Source organism: Gracilinanus agilis, chromosome 4, assembly GCF_016433145.1.
Source record: "Gracilinanus agilis isolate LMUSP501 chromosome 4, AgileGrace, whole genome shotgun sequence".
NCBI classification, from domain to species: domain Eukaryota; kingdom Metazoa; phylum Chordata; class Mammalia; order Didelphimorphia; family Didelphidae; genus Gracilinanus; species Gracilinanus agilis.
The window spans coordinates 153333455-153356186 of NC_058133.1; the positions used below are offsets into that span (position 1 = coordinate 153333455).

General features: G+C 38.9%; 1 protein-coding gene across 2 annotated transcripts in view; it reads right to left on the reverse strand.

Moving 5' to 3' along the window:
- Positions 1-22732, reverse strand: part of SLC35F3 (solute carrier family 35 member F3) — a 503654-nt gene that overhangs the window by 146255 nt on the left and 334667 nt on the right. Inside the window, exon 1 of one of the 2 annotated variants that reach the window (XM_044672362.1) lies at positions 22446-22521. The exons of the other annotated variant lie outside the window; for it this stretch is intronic. Within the exon in view, the coding sequence (XP_044528297.1) occupies positions 22446-22521 (76 nt within the window). Of the gene's footprint in view, positions 1-22445; positions 22522-22732 lie in introns of those variants that run through there. 2 annotated transcript variants of the gene reach the window in all.

The window sequence follows — 22732 nt, forward strand, 5'->3', positions numbered from 1 at the left end:
AAGAGAAGAGAAGAGAGGAGAGGAGAGGAGAGAAAGAAGAGAAGAGAAGAGAAGAGAAGAGAAGAGAAGAGAAGAGAAGAGAAGAGAAGAGAAGAGAAGAAAAGAGAAAAGAAGAGAAGAAAAGAAGAGAAGAAAAGAAGAGAAAAGAAAAGAAAAGAAGAGAAAAGAAGAGAAGAGAAGAGAGGAGAGGAGAGGAAAGAGAGAAAGAAGAGAAGAGAAGAGGAGAGAGAGAGAGAGAGAGAGAGAGAGATATTAATAGGGATTCATTCATCACACCTGAGGGTCTCCCTCAAGATTTTCTGTCTCCATAAAGTGGGGAATAGAATGGACAGAGGATTGGGCAATACCCTGAAGTCAGAATTAAAAGGAAGGTCATTCATTTTCAAGTGAAGAGGGTGTTGGTTAGGGCTCATGTGAGAAGAACAGAAATACTTGGCCAAGGGCATTCTGCCATATTTAGAGAGAAGTATAATACACATGCTTCTTCATTCAGAACATACACATACATTAGATTTCAATCTGTTGACTCATTTACCTTTATGTATGTGTTATTTAAGGGAGCTAAAATAATGATGCATATTTTGCTTTGTGCCAAAATAAGTTACCCCTCTCCAGCTGATCTAATTAACAAGTCCTACAGAACCCCAGAAGTTGCCCTCATTGAATCTTTTCTTTGAAACCACAGTCTTATAAAACCTAATCAATTTTTTTAGATCAAAAAGTCTTAATCATTTTTGTGTCATGGATTCCTTTGGCAGTCTGGTGAAGCCTATGGAACTCTTTTTTAGAATGTTGCTATTGAATGAATAAAATAAGATATATTGAATTACAAGTGAATTCTATATATCGAACTAAAGATGTAATTTTCCTCATCCGAGTTCATAGACCTTCTGAAATCTATTCATGAAGTCCTCAGCTTAAAAACCCTTGTTTAGAGGAATTCTTCCCTCCGAGAATGAGGATAACAGTTAATCCATTGGGTTAGGCTTGCTCCCAAAGTTTGGCATTGATTCATGTATAGCTCACTCAGGCCACAGAAAAGTGGAAACTTGCACAATTTCTCCATGGCTACTTTCTATTCATGTTTATACATGTAATTTGAAAATTGTGGATTGAACTAGAGTCATTGCTTTATGCATTATGAAACTGTTTATTCTTTTTTTTTGCCTCCCAAGCTCATAACTTAAGCATTGTCCTGAACTCTTTGCTTTCCCTCATCCCAAAAATTTAATCAGTTGACAAAGTATGACATTTTTAAGTACATAAGCTATTTCCCCTTGGACCTCTTTTCTCCATTCACACAGTCACTACTTTTGTTCAAGTCCTCATCACTTCTTGACTTGATTATTACAACAGTCTCCTAATTGGTTACCATCCTCAAGTCTCTCCCTACTCCAGTTCATCCTACACATCGCTGCCAAAGTGATCTTCTTTAACTATAGAGTCAACCGATTTAATTCCCCAACTCAGTAAACTCTACTGGTTCTCCATTACCTCTGGAATAAAATGTAAAAATACTCGCATTTAGCTTTACAGCCTGGCTCCAAATTATATCTCTAGCCACCCTGGATACCTCCCATACTGTGCAATAGAGCAAAATTGGCTTTCTCCCTATTCCTTTCCCAGAATACTCCATTTCAGTACTTAGCACAGTGTCTGGCACGTAGAAGGCACTTAATAAATGTTTACTGACTAATTAACTACACTCTGCCTGGATTAGCCATCCCACACACCTAGAAAGTCCTCCCTCTTAACTGAGTCCTCTTCCTTTAAATTACAATTCAGGCACCATCTTACTCATGAAGAATTTGCTAATTTTCTTATCTGTTACTGCCCATCCTCCCTCCCAAATGACTATCTATTCAACTGTGTATATATTTGAATTTATTCACTTTTTGTTTATGCTATATATATTTATATATGTACTTGTCTCTGCCCATCTGAATGTACACGCCTTGCAAGTAAGGATTATTTCATTCTCTGTAGTTGTGCCCAGCACTGTGGCTAGCACATCGTAGGCACTTGTCTGTATTCATTGGTTGAGAGGATGAATTGACTACAAGAAATCTTTATTAAGTGTGCATTATATGCCAGACTTTTTATTAGGTGCTGAAGATACAAAGGTTAAAAAACTACACATTGAAAAAGTCCCTCACTTTAAAGAACTCATATTCTACTTGGAGAAAACAAAATGGCCAAAGATAAGTCAATGTAAAATACTTGCCAAATAAACACAAAATAAATTTGGGGAATTGGGAACATTAGCACCTGAGAGAATCAGAAAATCCTCCAAAGATGAGCCTTAAAAAGTAACTAGGGATTTGAAAAAGTGGCACAACACCTTGTGAAAGTCATTTAGCCTCTGCCTACCTTAGTTTGCTTATCTGCAAAATGGGGATAAAAATTGCACCTATCTCCCAGTGTTGTTGTGAGAATAAAACAAGTTAATATTTAGAAATCACTGTGTAAACCTTAAAGCAAATGCTGGGTATTGTGATGTTTATTTTCAAAGCTTTATGGAGTAGTTCAAAGAACACTGAGTTCAAATTCTGATTCATCCACTTAAAATCTATGAGACTTTAAGAAAGTTGTTTAACATCTCTGAGCCTCAATTTGCTCATCTGTAAATCAAGGAGGTTTACTTAGTGAGTTCTGAGGTCCCATACGTGCAGCTAGATGGGGAGTGTATACAGTGTCAGGCCTGAAGTCAGGAAAATTCATCATCGTGAATTTAAATCTGGCTTCAGACACTTACTAGCTATGTCACCCTGGGCAAATCACTTATCCCTGTTTACCACAGTTTCCTCATCTGTAAAATGAGCTAGAGAAGGAAATGGTAAACCATTCCAGCATCTTTGCAGAGAAAAGCCCAGATAGGGTCAAGATGAGTTGGATGTGACTGAAAAGTGACAAAACATGAGAGGTCCTATTACGTATAAGATTTTATTGTAGGGCACTAGTCTACATGGAGGTATGGAGGGGTGACTAGCTATATTCTACTTCTAGAAAAAAAAGCATCAAAATTCAGTTTTACAAATCCTGTTTTCAAGTTGACTTGCATTACTCAAAGGTTTTCTTTTTTGAAGACCGATCTATTTATTTGCTTTTAGGCTAAATACCCTTCTCAATCCACCTGTTTAACCAGTCCACCTACTTTAGTGAAAGTCTAAGAAAATACAGTATTATGAACAACTCACATTGGTGTTTCATAACTATCTGAGAAATGAATGGTCTCTTCCAACATGGAGTGGATGACAGGCTAAGGAAATGATGAACCCCATTCTAGGTCCTCCTGAGTTAAGTCTTCATTGTGTGAGATTAGCAATGAAACAAATGACCAGATTCTAAGGCACAGCTACTTTCCATTGCAAACTCAAAACACAGTACAGTTTACACATGGATTATCTAATACTTTGGATTAACCATTCTCCACTCCCTTCAGTATAAATAAATAAAAGCATTGTGATTTAGTTGGATAAAAACACCTTTTGTTTTTGTGCATAGGGGAAAGTGGATATTTTTACACACTCAGTTTTGTTGTTAAAAATCCATATTTTGAGTTAGATGGAGAAAAAAAATCAATGTATAAATGAAAGACTGTTTTATAGTACAAACATGTATAAGTATGCATTTTTTTGCTGTGCTTGAATAAATCTGTGGCTAAAGGAAGTGTGTGTCTTGGTTTAACTACCTTACATTTTCAGAAGTAAAATGCATGGACAGTTTCTATTATGGTCTAATAAATTTATAAAAACAGAGAAATGATTGATTCTGTGGGGGCATCAATGAAGCAAGCAAGCATTAAATAATTTAAATTACTGTTGCTAAAATGTTTGGATTAAAGAAGTTATTCTCTAGTGAGCACTTTCCGGACCATTTTGCCAAAAGAAATATTAAAAATACACAAATGTGAAATGTAAGGCATTCATAGCAAAAATGAACATGCTATCCTTTTAAATAATAATTAGTGGGTAGAATAGATACTTATGGAAAGAGTCAAAGGAAAGCAAGCAAGTACAGCCCACCCCAAACCATTCTCCAGTGACGGAACTTAACTCCAGTCCTAGGTACTTATTATCAGATTTATAGATGACAGGAAGCTGGAAACAGTGGCTAAAAATCTGGATGAGGAAATAGGAATTGTGTTCAGTTGCGGATACCACATCTTTGGAGAGATAATAACAAGCTGGAGGGTAGCCAGAAGAGGGTGACCAGGATAGTAAAGGGCATGAAGATAATTTCATATGAGGATCATAGAAAGAAAGAAAAAGAAAAAAACAAAAAGAAAAAAGAAAAGAAAGAAAAAGGAAAAGGAAAAGAAAAGAAAAGAGAAAAAAGAAAAGAAAAGAAAAGTGGATGTTTATCCTGGAGAATATAAGACTTCAGGGCCAGATGGGGAGATTATTACTATCTTCAAACAGTTGATGGGCTATCATATAAGAGAGGGATTATATCCAGAGGGTGGAAACAGATGCATTGGGTGGACAATAAAGAGAGGTAGATTTGGACTCAGTATAAGAGAACACTAAATTATAAATTATATAGTGTATATGTATAATTTACTATGACAGCTTGGTGGCACAATGAAGAGAAATACATACACTTTATATATCTAAATAATATTATAAATATCTATACATTTCTCCAGCTCATTTTACAGATGAAGAAACTGAAGCAAACAGGATTAAGTGACTTTGCCCAGGCTCATACAGCTAGGAGGTCTCGGAAGCCAGAAGAAAAGTCTTCCTGATTCTGAGACCAGGAGAAGGAAATGACAAGCCACTCCAGTCTCTTTGCCACAAAAATCTCAAATGGGGTCACAAAGAGTTGTTGGATATCATTGAAACAACTGAACAAATAATATATAATAAAATATATGAATGATAAATATTAATAATTAGTGGATAAAAAGTGGATAAAAAATAAAAAGTAGAATGGACTGCTTTGGGAAGTTGTGAAGTTCCTTCCCTATAGGTGTTCAGGCTGGATGGCTCACAGAAGAATTCTTGTTCAGATATGAGCTGGATTAGAAGGACTCTAGTTTTTGTCTCTGGGACACAAAGTTTCTATGAGTCCCCCCCACCAAATTATGACAGACTGGCCAAACTAAAGGACATAAGATTTGATAGACCTATAATGAGATTCAGATAATCAACTACACAAGTACAGAATAGGAGAGGGGATAGAGATGCTTGATCAGTATCCTTCACATAGAGGAGGAAGGGTGACTTCTAGCTGGAGACACTAGAGTGGCTCCTGAATATCATGTGGAGTCCCTGACTTGATCAGCTTCTTCATTCAGCTTTATCTGGTATACTCATGAAAGGACTATGCATAGGCACCTAAGGTTCTCTGACCTTAGCTAGCATTGAGAATTCAGCTCCTTTCTTCCATCTCAGTATAAAATCCCAGGGCACTAGAACATCTCTGAGCCATCCAGGATTATTGAGTTCCCTGAGCTGAATTAGTTGCTTGGTATTCAGCTATACTGAATTCATTTGCCCAGATCCAGCCAAACTGGGGAGCTTCAAATGGCAGTGAAGAGGGCGGTGGTGGTGTACCTGTCTTATTTCCTCCTTATGAATGATTATGTCCATGTACATTACAGAAAATTCAATAAGCTTTGTAATTATCTAAAAATGGACAAATATTTTCTTTGTTTCATTGAAATGCCAACCCTGACCAACACAGGAGCTATGTATGGTTAGAAGATAATTTATGTGAAAAGGATCACTTAATGGATTGTTAAATTGAAGTCATAGGTGTGATAAGGCAGCCAGAAAATCTAATGTGATCTTAGGTTTTATGAAGTAGAAAGTGAAAGAAGAGAGAGGGTAGAATCGTGTTGTGGTCTACTTGGTTAGACTGCATTTTGCATACTGTGTTCATTACTGGTGACTATATTTTATGAAGGTCCTTGGCAAAATGGAATATATTCAGGGAAGAAAAACCAATATAGCTTATCTAGGCCAAATTAAAATTCTGTAGATTGGAAGTCCATGAAGATTGGTTAAAGGAAGTAGATGTTTAAAATTAGAGAATGGAAGACTTGATGAAGGGTGGGATGGGAAAGGGCATAATATGACAACCCTTTTCAAGTTTTTGTGGAAGAGGAACTGCAATTGTTTTCTTGTTTGCAGAAGACTCAACTCTGAATAAGAGATGGAGATTATAGAGAAGCAGATTTAAACTTGGTGGCAGGAAAAAGAAAACTTGACAATTAGTGTTGTCTCTAGGTAGGATGGGTATACTGAATTCACTAGATCCATATGTCTTTGAGCAGAGGTTAAAGACCATTTTTCAGGATAACTTTTCCAGGTACATATAGGAATAGATCAGGGATGTCAAACTCAAATAGAAATGGGGGCTACTAAACCACATGTAAGGAGTACTGCAGGCTCTTATTGCCTAAGAAAATCACATATTAACATTATCTATCTTTGACTGTATTTTTATTTATTTTGTTAAATATTTTCCACTTCAAATTTAATTTGGTTGGAGACCTGCTTGGCTGCATATTTGATACTTCTGCCCTAAATGATGTTTGAAGGTCTTTCTGAAGATTTTACAAACTCTGAGGTTTTATGAAACTCTTTCTTCTCTCAATAGACTAAGTTCTTTGAGAGCAGAGGTCAACCCTATTATAAATGATATGGGTATGATATAAATGAGCAATTGATTATTCTTGGTTAATATTTATTATATGCTATATTATAGGTCATATATAATACAATTATATAATATTACATAATATATTATATGTGATGCATTATTGCACATTATAGAATATACTCTAATGATTATTAATAAATTAGGAATCTTATCTTATTCTATGATAAATATCATCAATAATATATAATGCATATAATCAATACATACATAATTATATGTACACAAAACATACATACATACATAGAATATACACTTGTAAATATTTTTAAAATTAATAAGCATTTATTAAGCTCTCATATATGCTCAGAAATATGGAGTACATAGAAAAAGCACAAAACAAATGAAACCAAAAACAAATTGGTTTGGAAAAGGGAGAAGAAATGGAATGTCTATCTAGGGGGAAAAAGCTTTAGAGAAGATGGAACTTTAACTGAAACTCTTGAAGGAGTTGTGGAATTGAGAGAAATGGAGGGAAAGAGAAAGTTTTGTGATAATGGGAATAAAATGAGCAAAGACTTATGTGAATACGAACTGCAAGAAATAGTAAAAGTCTAAAGGACTCCTATACCCACTGCATGGTTCTTGCAACTATGGAAGAATGGTGAGTTTTAGGCAGGTCTGGGAGGCAAAATGAGACATCATCACTGATGACAGCAGAAGATGAAGCATCTTGAGATAGGAACCTGTCTTGCTCAACAAGGAAAAGCTCCTGAGTCTAGATCCTAGTACAATCCAGCCTTATTGCCCATAACACTAAACCATTTGCTCACTGGAGAATAAAAGATTGAACCAATATGTTAAGTACTGTTTTCTGTTTTTGGAAGTATTTATTTTCTGTTGTTGGAAATGAAGGAAAAATTCCAACGCGAGATTGGAATGGGTCCCAATGCAGAGTTACCTGTACAATGGGTCACTCTTCCAAACATGCCTCATCGCCTTTGGCCCAAATGGTCCCAACTCTTCAAACTCCTGCTATGACTATTAGACAAAAATGGGACATTTACTTCTTTGCCATTCTTCCTTCTTCCCTCATTTCCATCCCGTTGTCAAGGTTATCTTTGTTACTATGCAGGGCTTGACAATCTATTGACCTATGACTTCTCTGTATCCCTGTATTTTTGAGCTGATTAGATCATAGGTTGATTCTGATTAGATCATAGTTTCTTTCCTGGATCCTTGTAGTTTTGGAGAGTGTCCTGGGGCCACTGATAGGTTAAATGGCTTGTCTGTGGTCACAGTCTATGTCAGAAGCAGGACTGGCTCCCTGATCTTCCCCAGTATAAGACTGACCCTTTCTTTACTATATTATGCTGCTGCTCGGTGCAAAGACACAAAAAATGAACACAAAGTTACTTACATTCTATTAGGGAAGGGGGACAGGATCAAAAAGCTAAGCATATAAGCAAAAACAGATAATTTAAGAAGGAAAAGGGAAGACAGCTTAAAGGAGGTGGTACTTCAGGTGAGTCCTGAAGGAAGCTGAGGATTTTCAGTCAATCAAAAAAAAAACATTTATTAAGCACCTACTATGTGCTATCCACTGAGCTAAGTGTCGGGGATACAAACAGAAGCAAAAGACAGCCCCTGCCCTCAGAGACATTATAATTTAATGGGAAATCAACATGCAAAGAAAGCAAACCATGTACAGGATAAATGGGAAATAATGAACAGAGAGAAGGCATTGGAATTGAGAGGGACTGGGGAAAACTCTATGGAAGGTGAAACTTTAGCTGGGACTTGAACTTGGGGAAGCCAGCATTGGAAGAGGAGGAGAAGAGTGTTCCAGGAATGAGGGACACCAGAGAGAATGCCATGGAGCTGAGAGATGGAGGTCTTGTTTATGGAATAGCTAAGAGACTAGTGTGACGAGGTCTAAGATTACATGAGGGGAGTAAGGTATGAAAATACTGGAAAGGTAGGAAGGGAGTAGGTTATAAAGGGTACTTCATTTTATATTTGCTCCAAGAAGCAAAAAGGAGCCACTGGAGCTTATTGGTTGGTAGTTAATTAAGAGGCAGAGGTAAGGAATGAGTTCATTATAGACATAGAACTTGTCTGGAAAGTCAAGGAAACAGAGAAGAATAGGTACATGTGCACTAGACTCTGGAAATTCCCATAACCCTTCCTGCTCATACCCTCTAAAGTTTAGTGATTCCCAAAGTGGGCACCACTGACCCCTGGTTGGTGCTGCAGTGATCCAGGAAAGCAGTGATGGCCACAGGTGCATTTATCTTTCCTATTAATTGTTATTAAAATTTTTAAAATTAATTTCCAGGTGGCTAAGTAATATTTTTTCTGGAAAGGGGGCAGTAGGCAAAAAAAGTTTGGGAACCACTGATCTAAATGTTGGCAGTGGGCAGGATGGGCACCTTTTAAGAAGGTTGGATTAAGGAGAAGAGGCTATACTCTGATTCTTCTGTTTCTAGAAGCCAGTTTCTGTTGGAGGACTTCCATGTTCCCGGGCTGTGGCCCCAAACAAACATTTTAGACTGAAACCCAATTGTTAAATGGAAGCAAGAGTTGCATTTCAGATTGGAATGGGATTTGACTTTTTTTTTTTCCATTTGGAAGATGGTTTCTAAATGGCTATGAAAAAGAAATGAGACACTATGGATTACTTTCAAATATTATGTATCTTACTCTTTAGTAAGATGGTAATAGTTGGGCCAGACCACTACATTCGGTGTATCACAGGCTTTGCTCAGCTAGACTCAGTTTGCTCATCTTTAAAGGGAAGGACTGGGGTTAGATGAGCTCCAAATTTCTTTCTAGCTCTCCAATGTTTTCTTTTGTTCCAGCTTCTGTAAAGTTGCAATATGCTTTTTTAATGAAGTGATTCTCCAAGATATTGAATAGAGGTAGGGAGAAAAAGACAACCTGTTTATTAGTCTATCACATTATAAAGCATTTTCTGTTTACAAACTTCTCTGAGTCCCTGATGGGGGGTCTCTGTAGAACAAGTCTCTAAAGGAAGAAAAAAAGATACTTGACTTGTTCTTGCATGGAGACCACCAAGTTTGTCTGAGGTTCCTCAATGTGCCAAGTTTAAAGCTGGAATGAAAATTCAAAATTTTGGCCTAGAAACCTTGGTTGAATGTTATGGCTTCCACTGCCTCAGCAAAAAGCCATTTTTGTATGGCTCTTTCTTCCTTTCTTCTTTTTTAATCTCCATGGCGATACCTGAATGACTTCCAAATGTTCAAAGAGTACACTTTCATTCACTGAGATTAAGACAACTTTTGTGTAGCATATGTTGAAAGAGATGGATTATTGGCCCATGAAAAACTGAACAGATGTGGATTAAACTTTAAATAATGCTGAAAGAGTCAGGAGGCCATTTCTTGAGGGAAAGAATTGAATTCTGTATCCTGATCCCTGGCCTGAATAATAAATTTAAACTTTAAATTAAAGGGATTTGTTTTAAGCCTGCTTGCATTGCACACAGCAGATAGTCAATAAATGTTGATTGGTGTTTTAATGTTTCTAGGGGCTATAAGCACACACTACAGTATATGCCACAGTGCACACGCATGGGCACACACACATGTGTGCACACACACACACACACACACACACGGAGTCCCCATTTCCCAGGTTAAGTTTCAAAGCCAGAATTGACCTAAAGATCTGACCTGTGGATCAGAGTCTGGGCTCTTCATAACCCAAAGGGATTTGGATATAATGGGGTGCATTTATAGGAGTATTACATTTATAGAGAAGAGGGAGACCCTATAAGGATTTCCTATAAGGAGAGCAGGTTTCTGGAAGCATACTTCATTTCTACCATTGGCAAGTGTCTGATGGTTTGAGTGGCTGGTCATTGTTCTCGGGACAGAGGTGCCCTAATCAGGACCTTTTCACAAAGCAGTAGTGATCATTCTCAGCAAGAATATATGGGCTGCAGTAGAATTGTGTCATGGCTATGGGAGAGAGGTGGGAGGAGGGGAGGGAAAGAACATGAATCATGTAACCATGGAAAAATGTTCTTAATTAATCAATAAAATCAATAAATAAAAAATAAGAATATATGGGCTGTTAGTCACAGCTCAGTGATCTTCTGATCAAACTGGGTAGACTTTCCATTTAGAATTACAGCAAAGGGGGGGGCAGCTGGGTAGTTCAGTGGATTGAGAGCCAGGCCTAGAGACAGGAGGTCCTAGGTTCAAATCCGGCCTCAGACACTTCCCAGCTGTGTGACCCTGGGCAAGTCACTTGACCCCCATTGCCTACCCTTACCAATCTTCCACCTATAAGTCAATACACAGAAGTTAAGGGTTTAAAATTAAAAAAAATCCTTAAATCCTTAGAATTACAGCAAAGGATCTGAGAAAAATAAGCTTAGAATAAGAATAAGAATTCTTAAAATAAGAATACCAGAGTTCAAATCCTGCCCTTAGATGTTTACTAGCTGTGTGATTCTCAGCAAAAGTTACTTAACATTTCTGAACTTGTTTCCTCATCTGCAAATAACAGGGCTGGACTCAATGATCCCTAAAATCTTGGTGAACTAAATATCTGTGGAGGTGGCATAGTGGATACACTGTTGGATCTTGAGTCAAGATCTGAATTCAAATCCTGCCTCAGATATTTACTAGTTCTGTGATCTGGGGCAAGGCACTTAACATTTATCTGCCTCAGTTTCCTCACTGGTAAAATGAGGGTAATAATAGTATTTATATCCCAGGGTTGTTGGGATAAGAAAAATGTTGCCTTCGAAAACATTCTGTGTCCCCTCCATTCCCTCAACCTCAAAATGATACTAGAACTGGGTGTCAATAAGCTTGTATTGAACTTATTTTTCTTTAAAAGGGGTTGTTTTTATCTTACAGCAAACATTATTTCATAGATTGCCAACTTGTATTTCATCATAAAGATTTATTTTGGAGTTACTGTTGAACTTAATCAGGACAAATCAAAATAAAACTATTTAGTAGGAAAGTATGTTGTTGGCATCTTTCCTGGTCCCAATCTTCTTTGTGTATCTGTTTTAATTGATCAAGAAATATTTATTAATCACATACTGTGTGCCAGGTGTACTAGGCTAGGTTTCAGGAATACAAAGACAAAAAAAGAAAGAAATAGTCCTTGTCCTAAAAGAACTTACAAATAATGTGCACATGGAGGCAGTCAGGTGGCTTAGTAGATAGACCACTGGGCTTGGAATCAGGAAAACTCATCTTCCTGAGTTCAAATCTGGTCTCAGATACTTACTGTGTGACCTAGGCAAGTCACACAGTTTGCCTGTTTCCTTATCTATAAAATGAGCTGGAAAAGGAAATGGCAAACTACTCTAGGATCTTTGCCAAGAAAATCCCAAATGGGGTCATGGAGAGTCAGTCAGACACAACTGAAAAAATGACTGAACAACAACATGCCCATAGGTAAATGTAAACAAAATAAAAACAAAAGTAAAAGGTTTTTAGCATAGAGTGGTAAGAGTAACTGAGCATGATCAGGAAAGTCCATATATAGAAGCTGGTACATGGGTTGCATTTGGAAAGAAACTAGCTATTCCAAGAGGAAGAGGAGGTGAGGAGGGAATATATTATAGATTGGGGAGCAGCCTTGTACAAAAACACCAGAGATGGGAGAAGTGTCAATTTGGTTAGACTGTAGAATACAGAAGACAAATTCCATATAATAAAGCTGGAAAGGTGGGTTGGGATCTGGTTGTGAAAGGACTTTTATGCCAAATATCTCAAGTGTTCAGTGATTTCATCTGTCTTATTGCTGCTTAAGTAAGCCATGGTATTGCTCCAAAAGATAGCCTCAGACACGAGTTTTGAGTATTGTTCCATATACTTGGTCTTGCATAACTCCTGCTCTATAGCTGTAGGCAGCTAGGTGGCACAGTGGATAGAGCATGAGGTCTCCAGTCAGGAAGAGCAGCATCTTCAATCTGAATTCAAATCTAGCCTCAGATACTTACTAGCTGAATGATTCTGAGCAAGTCACTTAACCTCTGCTTGCCTCAGTTTCCTCAACTATAAGATGGAGACAATAATAGCACTACCCACAGGAGGTTTTGAGTATCAGATGAGATAATAATTATAGTTTAGTACAGTGTCTGATACATAGGAGGCAATAAATAAATGTTAGTTATTATTATTACAAAAATTTTCTATTTTATATCCTATTACCTCACTACCCTGCTCTCAGATGTAGGACAATGGGTTCTAATGAGGCAAACTAATCTTGGCAAAGATGGCAAAGAGGGGCAGCTGAATGGCTTAGTGGATTGAGAGCCTGCTCTAGAGACGGGAAGTTCTAGGTTCAAATTTGGCCTCAGACATTTCCTAGTTGTGTGACCCTGGGCAAGTCACTTAATACCCATTGCCTAGCCCTTACCACTATTCTGCCTTGGAGCCAATATACAGTATTGACTCCAAGACAGAAGGTAAGGGCTATTAAAAAAAAGATGGCAAAGAAAAAACATCCTAATCTTTTTCTTTCTTACCCAAGGCAGGGTCCTTTCTTCAAGGATTTTTTTCCATCTCCAAACAAAAATGGTTTCAAATTTAAGATGTTATGAAATCTGCAACTTGGTAAGCCCAATACACATGCAGAGTTCTCTGTTTTCTGCCTCTTTTCCTGGTGTTTTCTTCACTAGCTAGGCATTATTACATTTTCCCTCCCAAGTACCTAAAGAATGAATTTAATGGTGAGAACTCCAAATTTGGCAGCAAGTCAGTTGAGGAGATACATTAGACCAGAGGGGCTTTTAAGGAGTGGTTCTGAAATTATTACAGAAGGCATCATAGAGCAATGGATAGAGCATAGCAAATAGGGAGCTTGTCTCAAGGCTTGAAAAAGCTAGGTTTAAGCCTTGCCTCTAACACATGTCATTGGCCCTCTTCAAGAACAAAGGATGAACACCATCACCATCTCAATCACCACCACCACCTCTACCAATAACAACAACAGCAACACTACCACCAACTGGCTTGTGTGACAAGCTGCTCAACTTCTCAGTGCTGTTAGGTGACTCTCTAAGACTGTTTCAATGAAGGTACCAACTTTTATTGGTAGAGAAATTTTCATACTTGGATGTTCTCTAAACCAATGAGATTTATGGGTCCAGGTTCTGTCCTTAAAATCATACCACAGGGGAGACTGCCAACTCAGATGGCATGCCAAATAGGGCTGGCTCTGTTGATAATACAGGAAGGAAAAGATGGCAGTAGCACCAAGACAGGGTGTGTTCACAAGAGCAACAATAGCAGACAGACTCCCCTCACTTGGAGCTGAGAGAGAGAGCAGTCCTGCTGGAGCAAAAGCTACAGGAGGAGTCTGAGAAGCACTTGCAAATAGCAATAAACCCTTCAAAGTGTTTACCATCCTGAACAAATGGCCAACCTTTCCATGAGTGTGATGGGTAGTCATTTTTATTAACCACCATTATTACTTAACACAGGAATGAACTTTGATGGGAGCAGGGGGAGGAGTTTCATATTTCTGATTGTATTGGTAGAGGCAGCTAGGATAGTGGATAGAGTACTGGCCTGAAAGCCCAGAAGACCTGAGTTCAAATTCAGACTCAGACCCTTACTAATTGTATACCACTGGACAAGTCACTTAACCTCAGTTTCCTCAACTGTAAAAAAGGATAATAATAGCATTGACTTTGCAGGTTTGTTGGGAAGATCAAATGGAATATTTGTAAGAAGTGCTTTGCACAGTGTCTGGCACATAGTAAGAGCTAAATAAATGCGTATTCCCTTCCCCTATAGGAAGTACCAATGCAGATTGGCTCTCATAACTTATAGCATTAGAGTTGTCAAGGGCACTGAGAGATTAAGGGACATGCTCAGAGTTAGTCAGAGTGTGTTTGAATAATGGGACTTGAGCCTAGGTATTCCTGATTAGAAGGCCATGTTCCCTCATTATTTGGATTTTGTTTGACTTAATATGAATGAGAGATTTTAAATGTGGATGATCTAGGTACTTATTGGTTTTGTAAAAAATCTTATTCCCTCCCTGTCTCAGGATCACAGAGTATCCCTGAAATGGAAGCCAGAGGTGAGAGATGATAATAATCACCTCATCTTGTCTCCTTTGATTCATTCAGGGCTTGAGTCTGATGTTCCACTGTTTAAAGTAAATGAGCATTTAGTTTCTAAATTTGGTTTCATATGTCCACATGATGGTGCCTTCATGACGTGCAATGGGAGACTCACTGCAATCTAATAAATAGTCCCTGTGAGCTGAATTCCCTCACTGTGGCCTTGTCTCTCATCCAAACAGAAACATCACAATGTGGGAACTACCTAACATCAAGCATCCAAGGCAAAACAAAATGATTCACTGCTTCCAAAACAAGTGCATAAAATGCAAATTATTTCAAAAAATAGAACAAAAGCCAAACTCAACATGAAACACCAAGAAGAAAGAGCCAGAGATAAAGAATGTACGTGGGCACTGGGTTTACCACTGGAAGAGTAGATAGGACCTAAAATCCACTTCTCCCTCCTCCTCCCCACCTCCCACATTATAGGCTTGAGATATTGGGAAATGAGTCTTGGTCTACTATAAGGAAAGGGTATTAGACCTCTTTGCTTTCACACTAAAGGGAAGGAAGGAAAATAAATATTTGTTAAGCACCTACTATAGGCTAAATGCTTTCATTTGATCCTCACAAAAACCCTGGAAGGTAGGTGCTGCTATTATCCTTATTTTACAGTTAAGGAAACTGAGGTTGAGAACTGTTGAGTGACTTACCCAGTATCTCACAGCTACCAGATTTGAACTCATGTCTTCCTGACTCCAGACCCAGTTTTCTATTCACTGCACTCCCTAGCTGCCCATAGGCAACACTCTGTATGTGTGCAGAAGCCCAAATTGGTACCTCACTTGGGTTATCTCTGCGTACGAAGCAGAATATGTTAAGGCAGATACTATATTGAAATTGAAATTGAAACAAGAAATCAGTTCTTCAATCCAATGTAATGGACTTTGCTACTACAAGACAATCCCAAGGGACTTATGAGAAAGAGTGCTATCCGTATCGAGAGAAAAAATTGTGGGAGTAGAAACACAGAAGAAAAACATGATTGATCACTTCTTTATATGGGTGTATGGTTTGGGGTTTTGGTTTTAAAAGATTGCTTTATTATAAAAATGGATAATATAGAAATAGGTATAAGTGATAACACATGTATAATCCAGTGGAAGGGCTTATTAGCTCTGGAAGTGGGGGAAGGAACAGGGAAGGGAAAGAAAATGAATCAAGTAAACATGGAAAACTATTTTTAAAAAATAATTTATAAAAGAAATCAGTTCTTACATAGGATTCTTGGTGAGCTACAGGTTTATTGGCCATAATGAGCATTATAATAGAAACCTAGACATAAATGTGAAGATTATTTCGAAACACATATATTGGGAGTAGAGTACAACCAATGGAGTATGAATGATGCAGAACTGATAGCTCCCTCCTTCACTTTCAGGGATACACATGCTTAGAAAGAATGGATTTGGAGATCATGAAGAAATGCTTTGGTCTCCATGATTAGGCTAGAGATGGGGAGAGGGGTTTCATTAAAAGGGATTCACCATTATGCCAAGAAGAGCCACCTATTCATCAGCTTAAAGGAGAGAGATGACTTCTACTCTTGCTTTCTTCTTCTCATTTCCTGAATGGGTGGCTTGGAATTCTCTCTGGAGCGATCAGTGAGGAAAGGGTACCTCTTCTAAACCCCAGGTTGAGAACCATGACAACTGCTTGTAAATGACACTATCCATATGTGCAGGCTAGAAGAACATAAGGACTGAATAAGACTCTGGATGCCTCTTCTGCCTTGTATTTTTTTCCTGATTATAAGGAAGAGGATGGATTCAAGCCATAAACTGGTTTATACAAACACATGAGTCTTAAGGGAGTTTTTTTTGGAGTGCAGGCTGAGGGGAAGGTGAAATGGTTATTCAGCTGTTCTGTAAAATATTGCATATTTTTCTGTTTTAAGTGTTGGCTCTTTAGAAGCATATAATAGGAGTTATGGGTTACTGTTTCATGTTTTAAGTCTTTGTTAATACATGCTTTTGAATTTTTGTGTTTTAAGCATTTCTGTTGTAGTTGAGGGAATAAATAACTGTCCTATACCAAATCTACTCTGTATAATGAGTACCTTCCTAATCCCTTTTGGGGAGACCATTTACATGAGCCAAAGCTAAGCTTTATTTAAGTCATGGTCTTCACAGTTCTGCTCTGGGTTGGGGGGGGGTCTGATGAGCCAGAGACAATGAGAAACCATCTAACCTCTGTCCCTATGAGGTTAGCTTCTCCCAAGACTGAATCTGGTCTGTATGTGAGCTCAGAGATTGGGTACTTTATTGGGAGAGGTTCCCCCCCCCCCAAACCATCAATGAGCCTTTACAAAAACATTTTAACTAATTACCACTTGAAGGACCAGGCACATCAATTGACATACAAATTTCATTATCATTTTGCTTTGAAATAATCATTTTCACTTTTATTTCTTTTCTTTGCCATATAGACATTAAAAAAAATTCCATCTGTCAATGGACAAAGCTTGCTCCTTCAAGGTATTCCTAAATTCCAGAACTTCTAGTAAGGGAGAGCTTCAGGATGTACCCAAACGGAAGCAACTCCACTGTTGGTACCTCACTCACCACTCAAGCGCTTGTCACACGGCACATCTACAGCCACACTGCTCAGCTCAGGCCTGTTTAACAACTCCATGTCCAGCCTCATTCCCTGCTTGTCTCAGGATTTGAAGCACCTGTTCACAAAGTGAGGGAGAGGAGGCCACATTTCATAACCTCAGGCCTTATAAGGATCTAAGCATTAGAGCAGGGGGAAAATGGCAATAGCTGACATTTATAGAGTACTTTAAGATCTGTAAGTACGATATAGACATTATCTCATTTGAACATCACAATCACCTTGTGAAGTAGAACCTCCAGGTATTATTATTCCCATTTTACAAATTAGGAAATTGAGGCCTGGAAAAGGTTAACTGAATTACCAATAAGTCACAGAAGTAAGAAGTGGCAGAAGCAAGATTCAAGGCCAGGTCTTCCTGACTCCAAGTCTAGTACCCTACCCTGTAGGCTGGGGGTTCTTAACCAGGTTTAGATCATGGACCCTGTTTGTGGCAGTCTGGTGAAGCCTATGAATTTCTTCTCTGAATTGTTCTTTCAAATACAAAAATTAAATATATAGAATTATAAAGCAAACCAATTATGTTGAAATATAGTTATATACATATATAGATATTATATATGAAACTATATTGTTATATCAATAATTTATATACATACAGATTTGTCTATATAACTATTATAGCATATATAAGTATTATAAAATATATGTTTGTATAATTATTATAGTTATATTGTTTATTACATGTAGTACATTATATATATAAGATTAAAATGAATATCCAATAACTCCAAGTATTATATTTTATAAGATTTATTAATAATCATTTGGAGTAGAGGAAATAAAAAGAACAAAAGTAAAAGCCCGAGTAAAGAGAAGTTTTCCCAACCACATTAGTGGGAAAGGACTGAGCAAGGGGGGGTTACAGAAACTTTATCTCTAAAACGTAAGGATGTAACATAAGGATGAAAGTGGGATTCTGGGAAATGGAGTCCTGGTGTACAAAATTCTAATCACACACATATTATATATATTATATGTATGATATAGCATCTAGTATAATGTACATAACATATATGTCTATATAATTATTATAACACATATCTCTCTGGTCTCACATATAGGGCAAGGTAGAGGGTTCTTAACAGGGTATATATAATTTTGGGAGTTTGGGAAGCCCTTCCCCATTATCTTCCCCATTTGTTTCCTGATTCTTAAAATTACTTTAACAAAGTGATCTATGAGAGGTAATGAACTGATTGATTTACATTTAAGTGTAAATGACTGCTAACAAATTCTTTCAGAGTTTAGATTTTGATAGGGGCATATCTGATGATAGACAGAGAAAGCTTTGGGCATCTAGGAATGATAGAGGGTGGGGATGGGGAGTAGGAAAATGGTCATAAAAGTCAAGCTTCACTTACTTCATAACTTTACCTAGTGCTGGCCTTGCAGAGTAGACTCCATACATATTCTTTACATGGGGTGAGGAAGAGAAGGTTGGCCACCAGTGTCGGCAGTTCTAAGCTCTTCCCCTTAGGCCAGGGTCACTGCCACATAGAATTTCAATTCAGTTTAATTCAACAAATATTTATAGAGCACTACTGTGTGCAGAGCAACCTCTGCCATAGACATCTTATCATGTTTCATGTGGCTGCCTATGTCCCTCTGCCTTCCTATCATCGTCATTGTCATCATCACTGTCATCGTCATCGTCATCAATAATCATCAAATTGAAGCTACCACTCTTTCTGGAATGGAAGTGAATTACCCGATCTATAGCAACATTCACCAACTCCACTCCTCAGGCCCAGAGTCAATTCCTCAGGCATCATCTTTATTGATTTTTAGCCTTCTATCGTGGCAAGAATATAAGATTCTTGGGAGCATGGACTGTAGTTTATATTTGTACCCCAAGTACCCAGCATAGTGTTTGACATAATAGTACTTATAGAAAGGCTGGTTTGTTTCTGGAATAGAGTCTCTACTATCATAAAGCTTACAGCCTAGTAAGTTGGATTCAGATATAAATGTTTTGCTCCCTACAAGTCACAAAATGGCTAAATCTTCATAGATAAAACCCAAATTGCATGGGCACGTGCACCTTTATTTCAGATATGACAAGTCGCATCTTTCCTTATTCCTGTGTGACTAAAGATTGGGTGCTTGCTCCCTAAATCAATTTATCAAGGACAGAAAATGATCAGGAATAGGAAGGGGGCTTCCACTGCACACGAGCAAGACTCTTGAGTGCTTGGTATCATGAGTAAGCTAATGGGGAACATTTATTTCCAGCTAGGTTTGGGAGATGGAGAGATGATTGAGTTGTCCATAAAAACTCAGTTGTCATAAATTCAGTGAATACATATTGAAGAATCTCAGAAGTTCTTGGGAGTGGCAATCTTCTGACTGAAAGCCAGGTGGATAAGATGCAGGCAGAGAGGAGATTCCTGAAGCAACTATATATATAGTTGCTATATGTCCTTCATTTTGAAGAATATCAATGATATCATGGGGTAATGTCTTGACTTGTGCATGAATCAGTAGAGGGGATTTGGAGCATGTAGAAACTCGAGTGAGTGGCCAGGGAGCGGTGTAGCTACTGCAGACTATGTACCTTCATTGTCCAACATCCCCCAGAGAGGGGTCTCCCTGCTTTCTTACCATAAAACAGATATACTTTGGAAATAATATAGTTTGTACTCATCGGCAGTGATAACCTATAGAGATAGGAAGTTGGGTTAATTAGAACTTATGTTCATCCTACACCATTTTAATGAATTATATTGGATCTTGGGTGGCAACAGAATAAAGAAGGGCATAGAAAAGCTGTAACATAAGTAGAAGAAGCCCACGAAGATACTGAGGGCACTATAGATCATGCTACCTTCAATAAGCATTTCTTGATATGAGGATTATTTAGGGGAGCTTAGAGATGTTTAGAACGAAGACAAGAAAACTCAGGAGGGTCATGATGGCTCTTTTGAAAAAAGTTTTTTTCAAAAGTATTTTAAATGCTGTCATGTGGAAGAGGAATTAAGACTGCTTTTCTTTGGCCCTAGAGGGAAGAATTAGGAGTAAATGAATAGAATCTGTAGAAAAGCCAACTTAGGCTCAATGTAAGGGAAAATTTCCTAACAATTACAGCTGTCAAAAAGTGGATTAGAAAGTTTTGGAAAGTACCAGCTTCCTCTTCACTGGAATTATTGGATAGAGTGGATAGTGGATAGAGAGCCAGTCTTGGAGGTGGGAGGCCCTGATTAGTGGATAGAGAGCCAGGCTTGGAGGTGGGAGGCCCTGAGTTCGAATCTGACCCCAGATATTTCCTAGCTGTGTGACCCTGGACAAATCATTTAACCTCCATTGCCTAGCCCATACTGATCTACTTTAGAAGCAATACATGGTACTGATTCTAAGTCAGAAGATCAGGGTTAAAAACAAAAGAGATACTATAGAGCAGGATTTCTGTTCAGGTACACATTGGATAGATTGCCTCTAAAGACCCTTCTATTCTCAAGACTAATTTTTTTCTGAATAGTGTCATCCTAAGTTTTTGTTGGGGGTCTATAACAATTTTCTCTACAAATGCCAATCCTGAACCTAACTCAGGCCTGATTTGCTTTCAAGGCTCTTTGGAGGGGGTTGGAGTAACAATTTACTAGCTTCATGCTACTGGTTTGCAAGTATCATGAATACCAAAGCTTCTAAATGGAGGTTTCCTCTCTAGGTCTACTTACAGGATACCTGTCTTCCTGGAGTAGATGGCAAAGGGCGAGGGAAATCTCTGTGCATAAATGGTGCCCGCAACGAGTCCCTTAATACAGGGATAAAAACTGAATTGTTGCTTACGGGACAAAGAAAGAAGAGGATAGATACCTGCCAGCCTTCCTATGTGAATGAGTTGTGAAGCAGGAGGAGCTAATTATAGTTGTGTCTTGTAGGAGACAGCCCATTTCCTTGGAAGACCATCGTGTGGAAAGAGTTAAAGAGAACTGGTATTTGACCACATTGAGTCTTACCCTTCTCCTGAATGCAATTGTTCCCCTTGTTTTAAGCAAGATTAGAGAGGAATCTGAGTGAGACAAAACTCTTCAGGGATTCAGAGGATGCTTTCCTTGTTGCTCTCCCTCCCTCTTCTCCCTCATGTACACATGCCCAGTGCTGCGAGGAACGGCTGCATTCCATACATGAAGGCCAACATTGCTGACAGAGTCATGTAACAAAGGGTACTCTGTCAGCCCTATGCAAACAGAAGATGCTGAGAAGGTCTAGGGGGGGAGTTCAGAAGAAGAACTCATCTCTCTGGCTTCTGAGAAAGGGGTCACAAAGGCAGATTATCCCCAAAGATGCCAAATAAAATGCAACTTGGAGAGAAGCCAATTACTCTCATTGCCTTGCCCATTCCTGCAGAGTTTAGCATCTGTTGGGAATGACACCAGTGTAGACAAAAATTCCCAACCATCTGATTCCACTGCAGTGTCTCTGACACCCCAGCCCCCAATACCTTCTGACAAATGTTTCCTGGTCTATCCAAGTGTGGATGTTTCAAACTTAATGGCAACTTAAAGGGGGAAGTTCTCTGAGGGATTACCTGCTCTTTGGCAGGCAGGTAGCCCAAGGCAAGCAGGGGGGGGGGGCAGGTCAGCCTACCAGAGGGGCGCAAGAACATTGGTAAAGAGATGGAGTCAGATGGGCTAGTTTTAAAGCAAAGGTTCCCTTTTCCTAATCCCAGTAGAAAGTCAAGCAACTGCAGTTTAGTCTGCACCCCAGAGGCCAACACTTCTCCCAAATCACTGCAGCAAATTCGGCTGCTCCTGAAGTCTGAGTGCGGGGGAACCTTGGGGCGGCAGCAGCAACAGCAGCAGCTGGTGCCAACTGATCCACCCCACACGGTCCCACGCATTGCACTGCAGACTCGGATCTCCGTCAATGGAGCAGATTTTATATTCCCAGCCCCAGCCACCCACCTGCTCCCAGGGGACCTAAGGAAGGCATGGCTCAGGCCACAGTGGGTCAGGTCTAGCTGAGTGAGATATAGCAGCTCCCCATTGGAGACTCCCCGAAATATCTGCGGAGAGCGCGAGGATTTCCATCTATCTGAACTCTTCCCTCCTTCCCTCCCCCCCACAGAGCAGTGGGATGCATGCATTACCTTCCACTTTGGTTAGAGTAAGGACCGGACTGTTGCAAGCGCTGAGAGGGGCTACCCTGGCTGAATGTTTCTTCATGATGAGCCCGTCTGCCTGCAGGAGCTCTTCAGCTGATTGCCTACATCCTGGAGCCGGCTGAAGCAGGAGTCCCTCTCCTTTCCCTATTTTCAACACAACCACTCCTTCTTGTAGAAGTGTGAGTGTGGGAGCTTCTTGCGTCTCTCTCTCTCTCTCTCTCTCTCTCTCTCTCTCTCTCTCTCTCTCTCTCTCTCTCTCTCTCTCTCTCCCC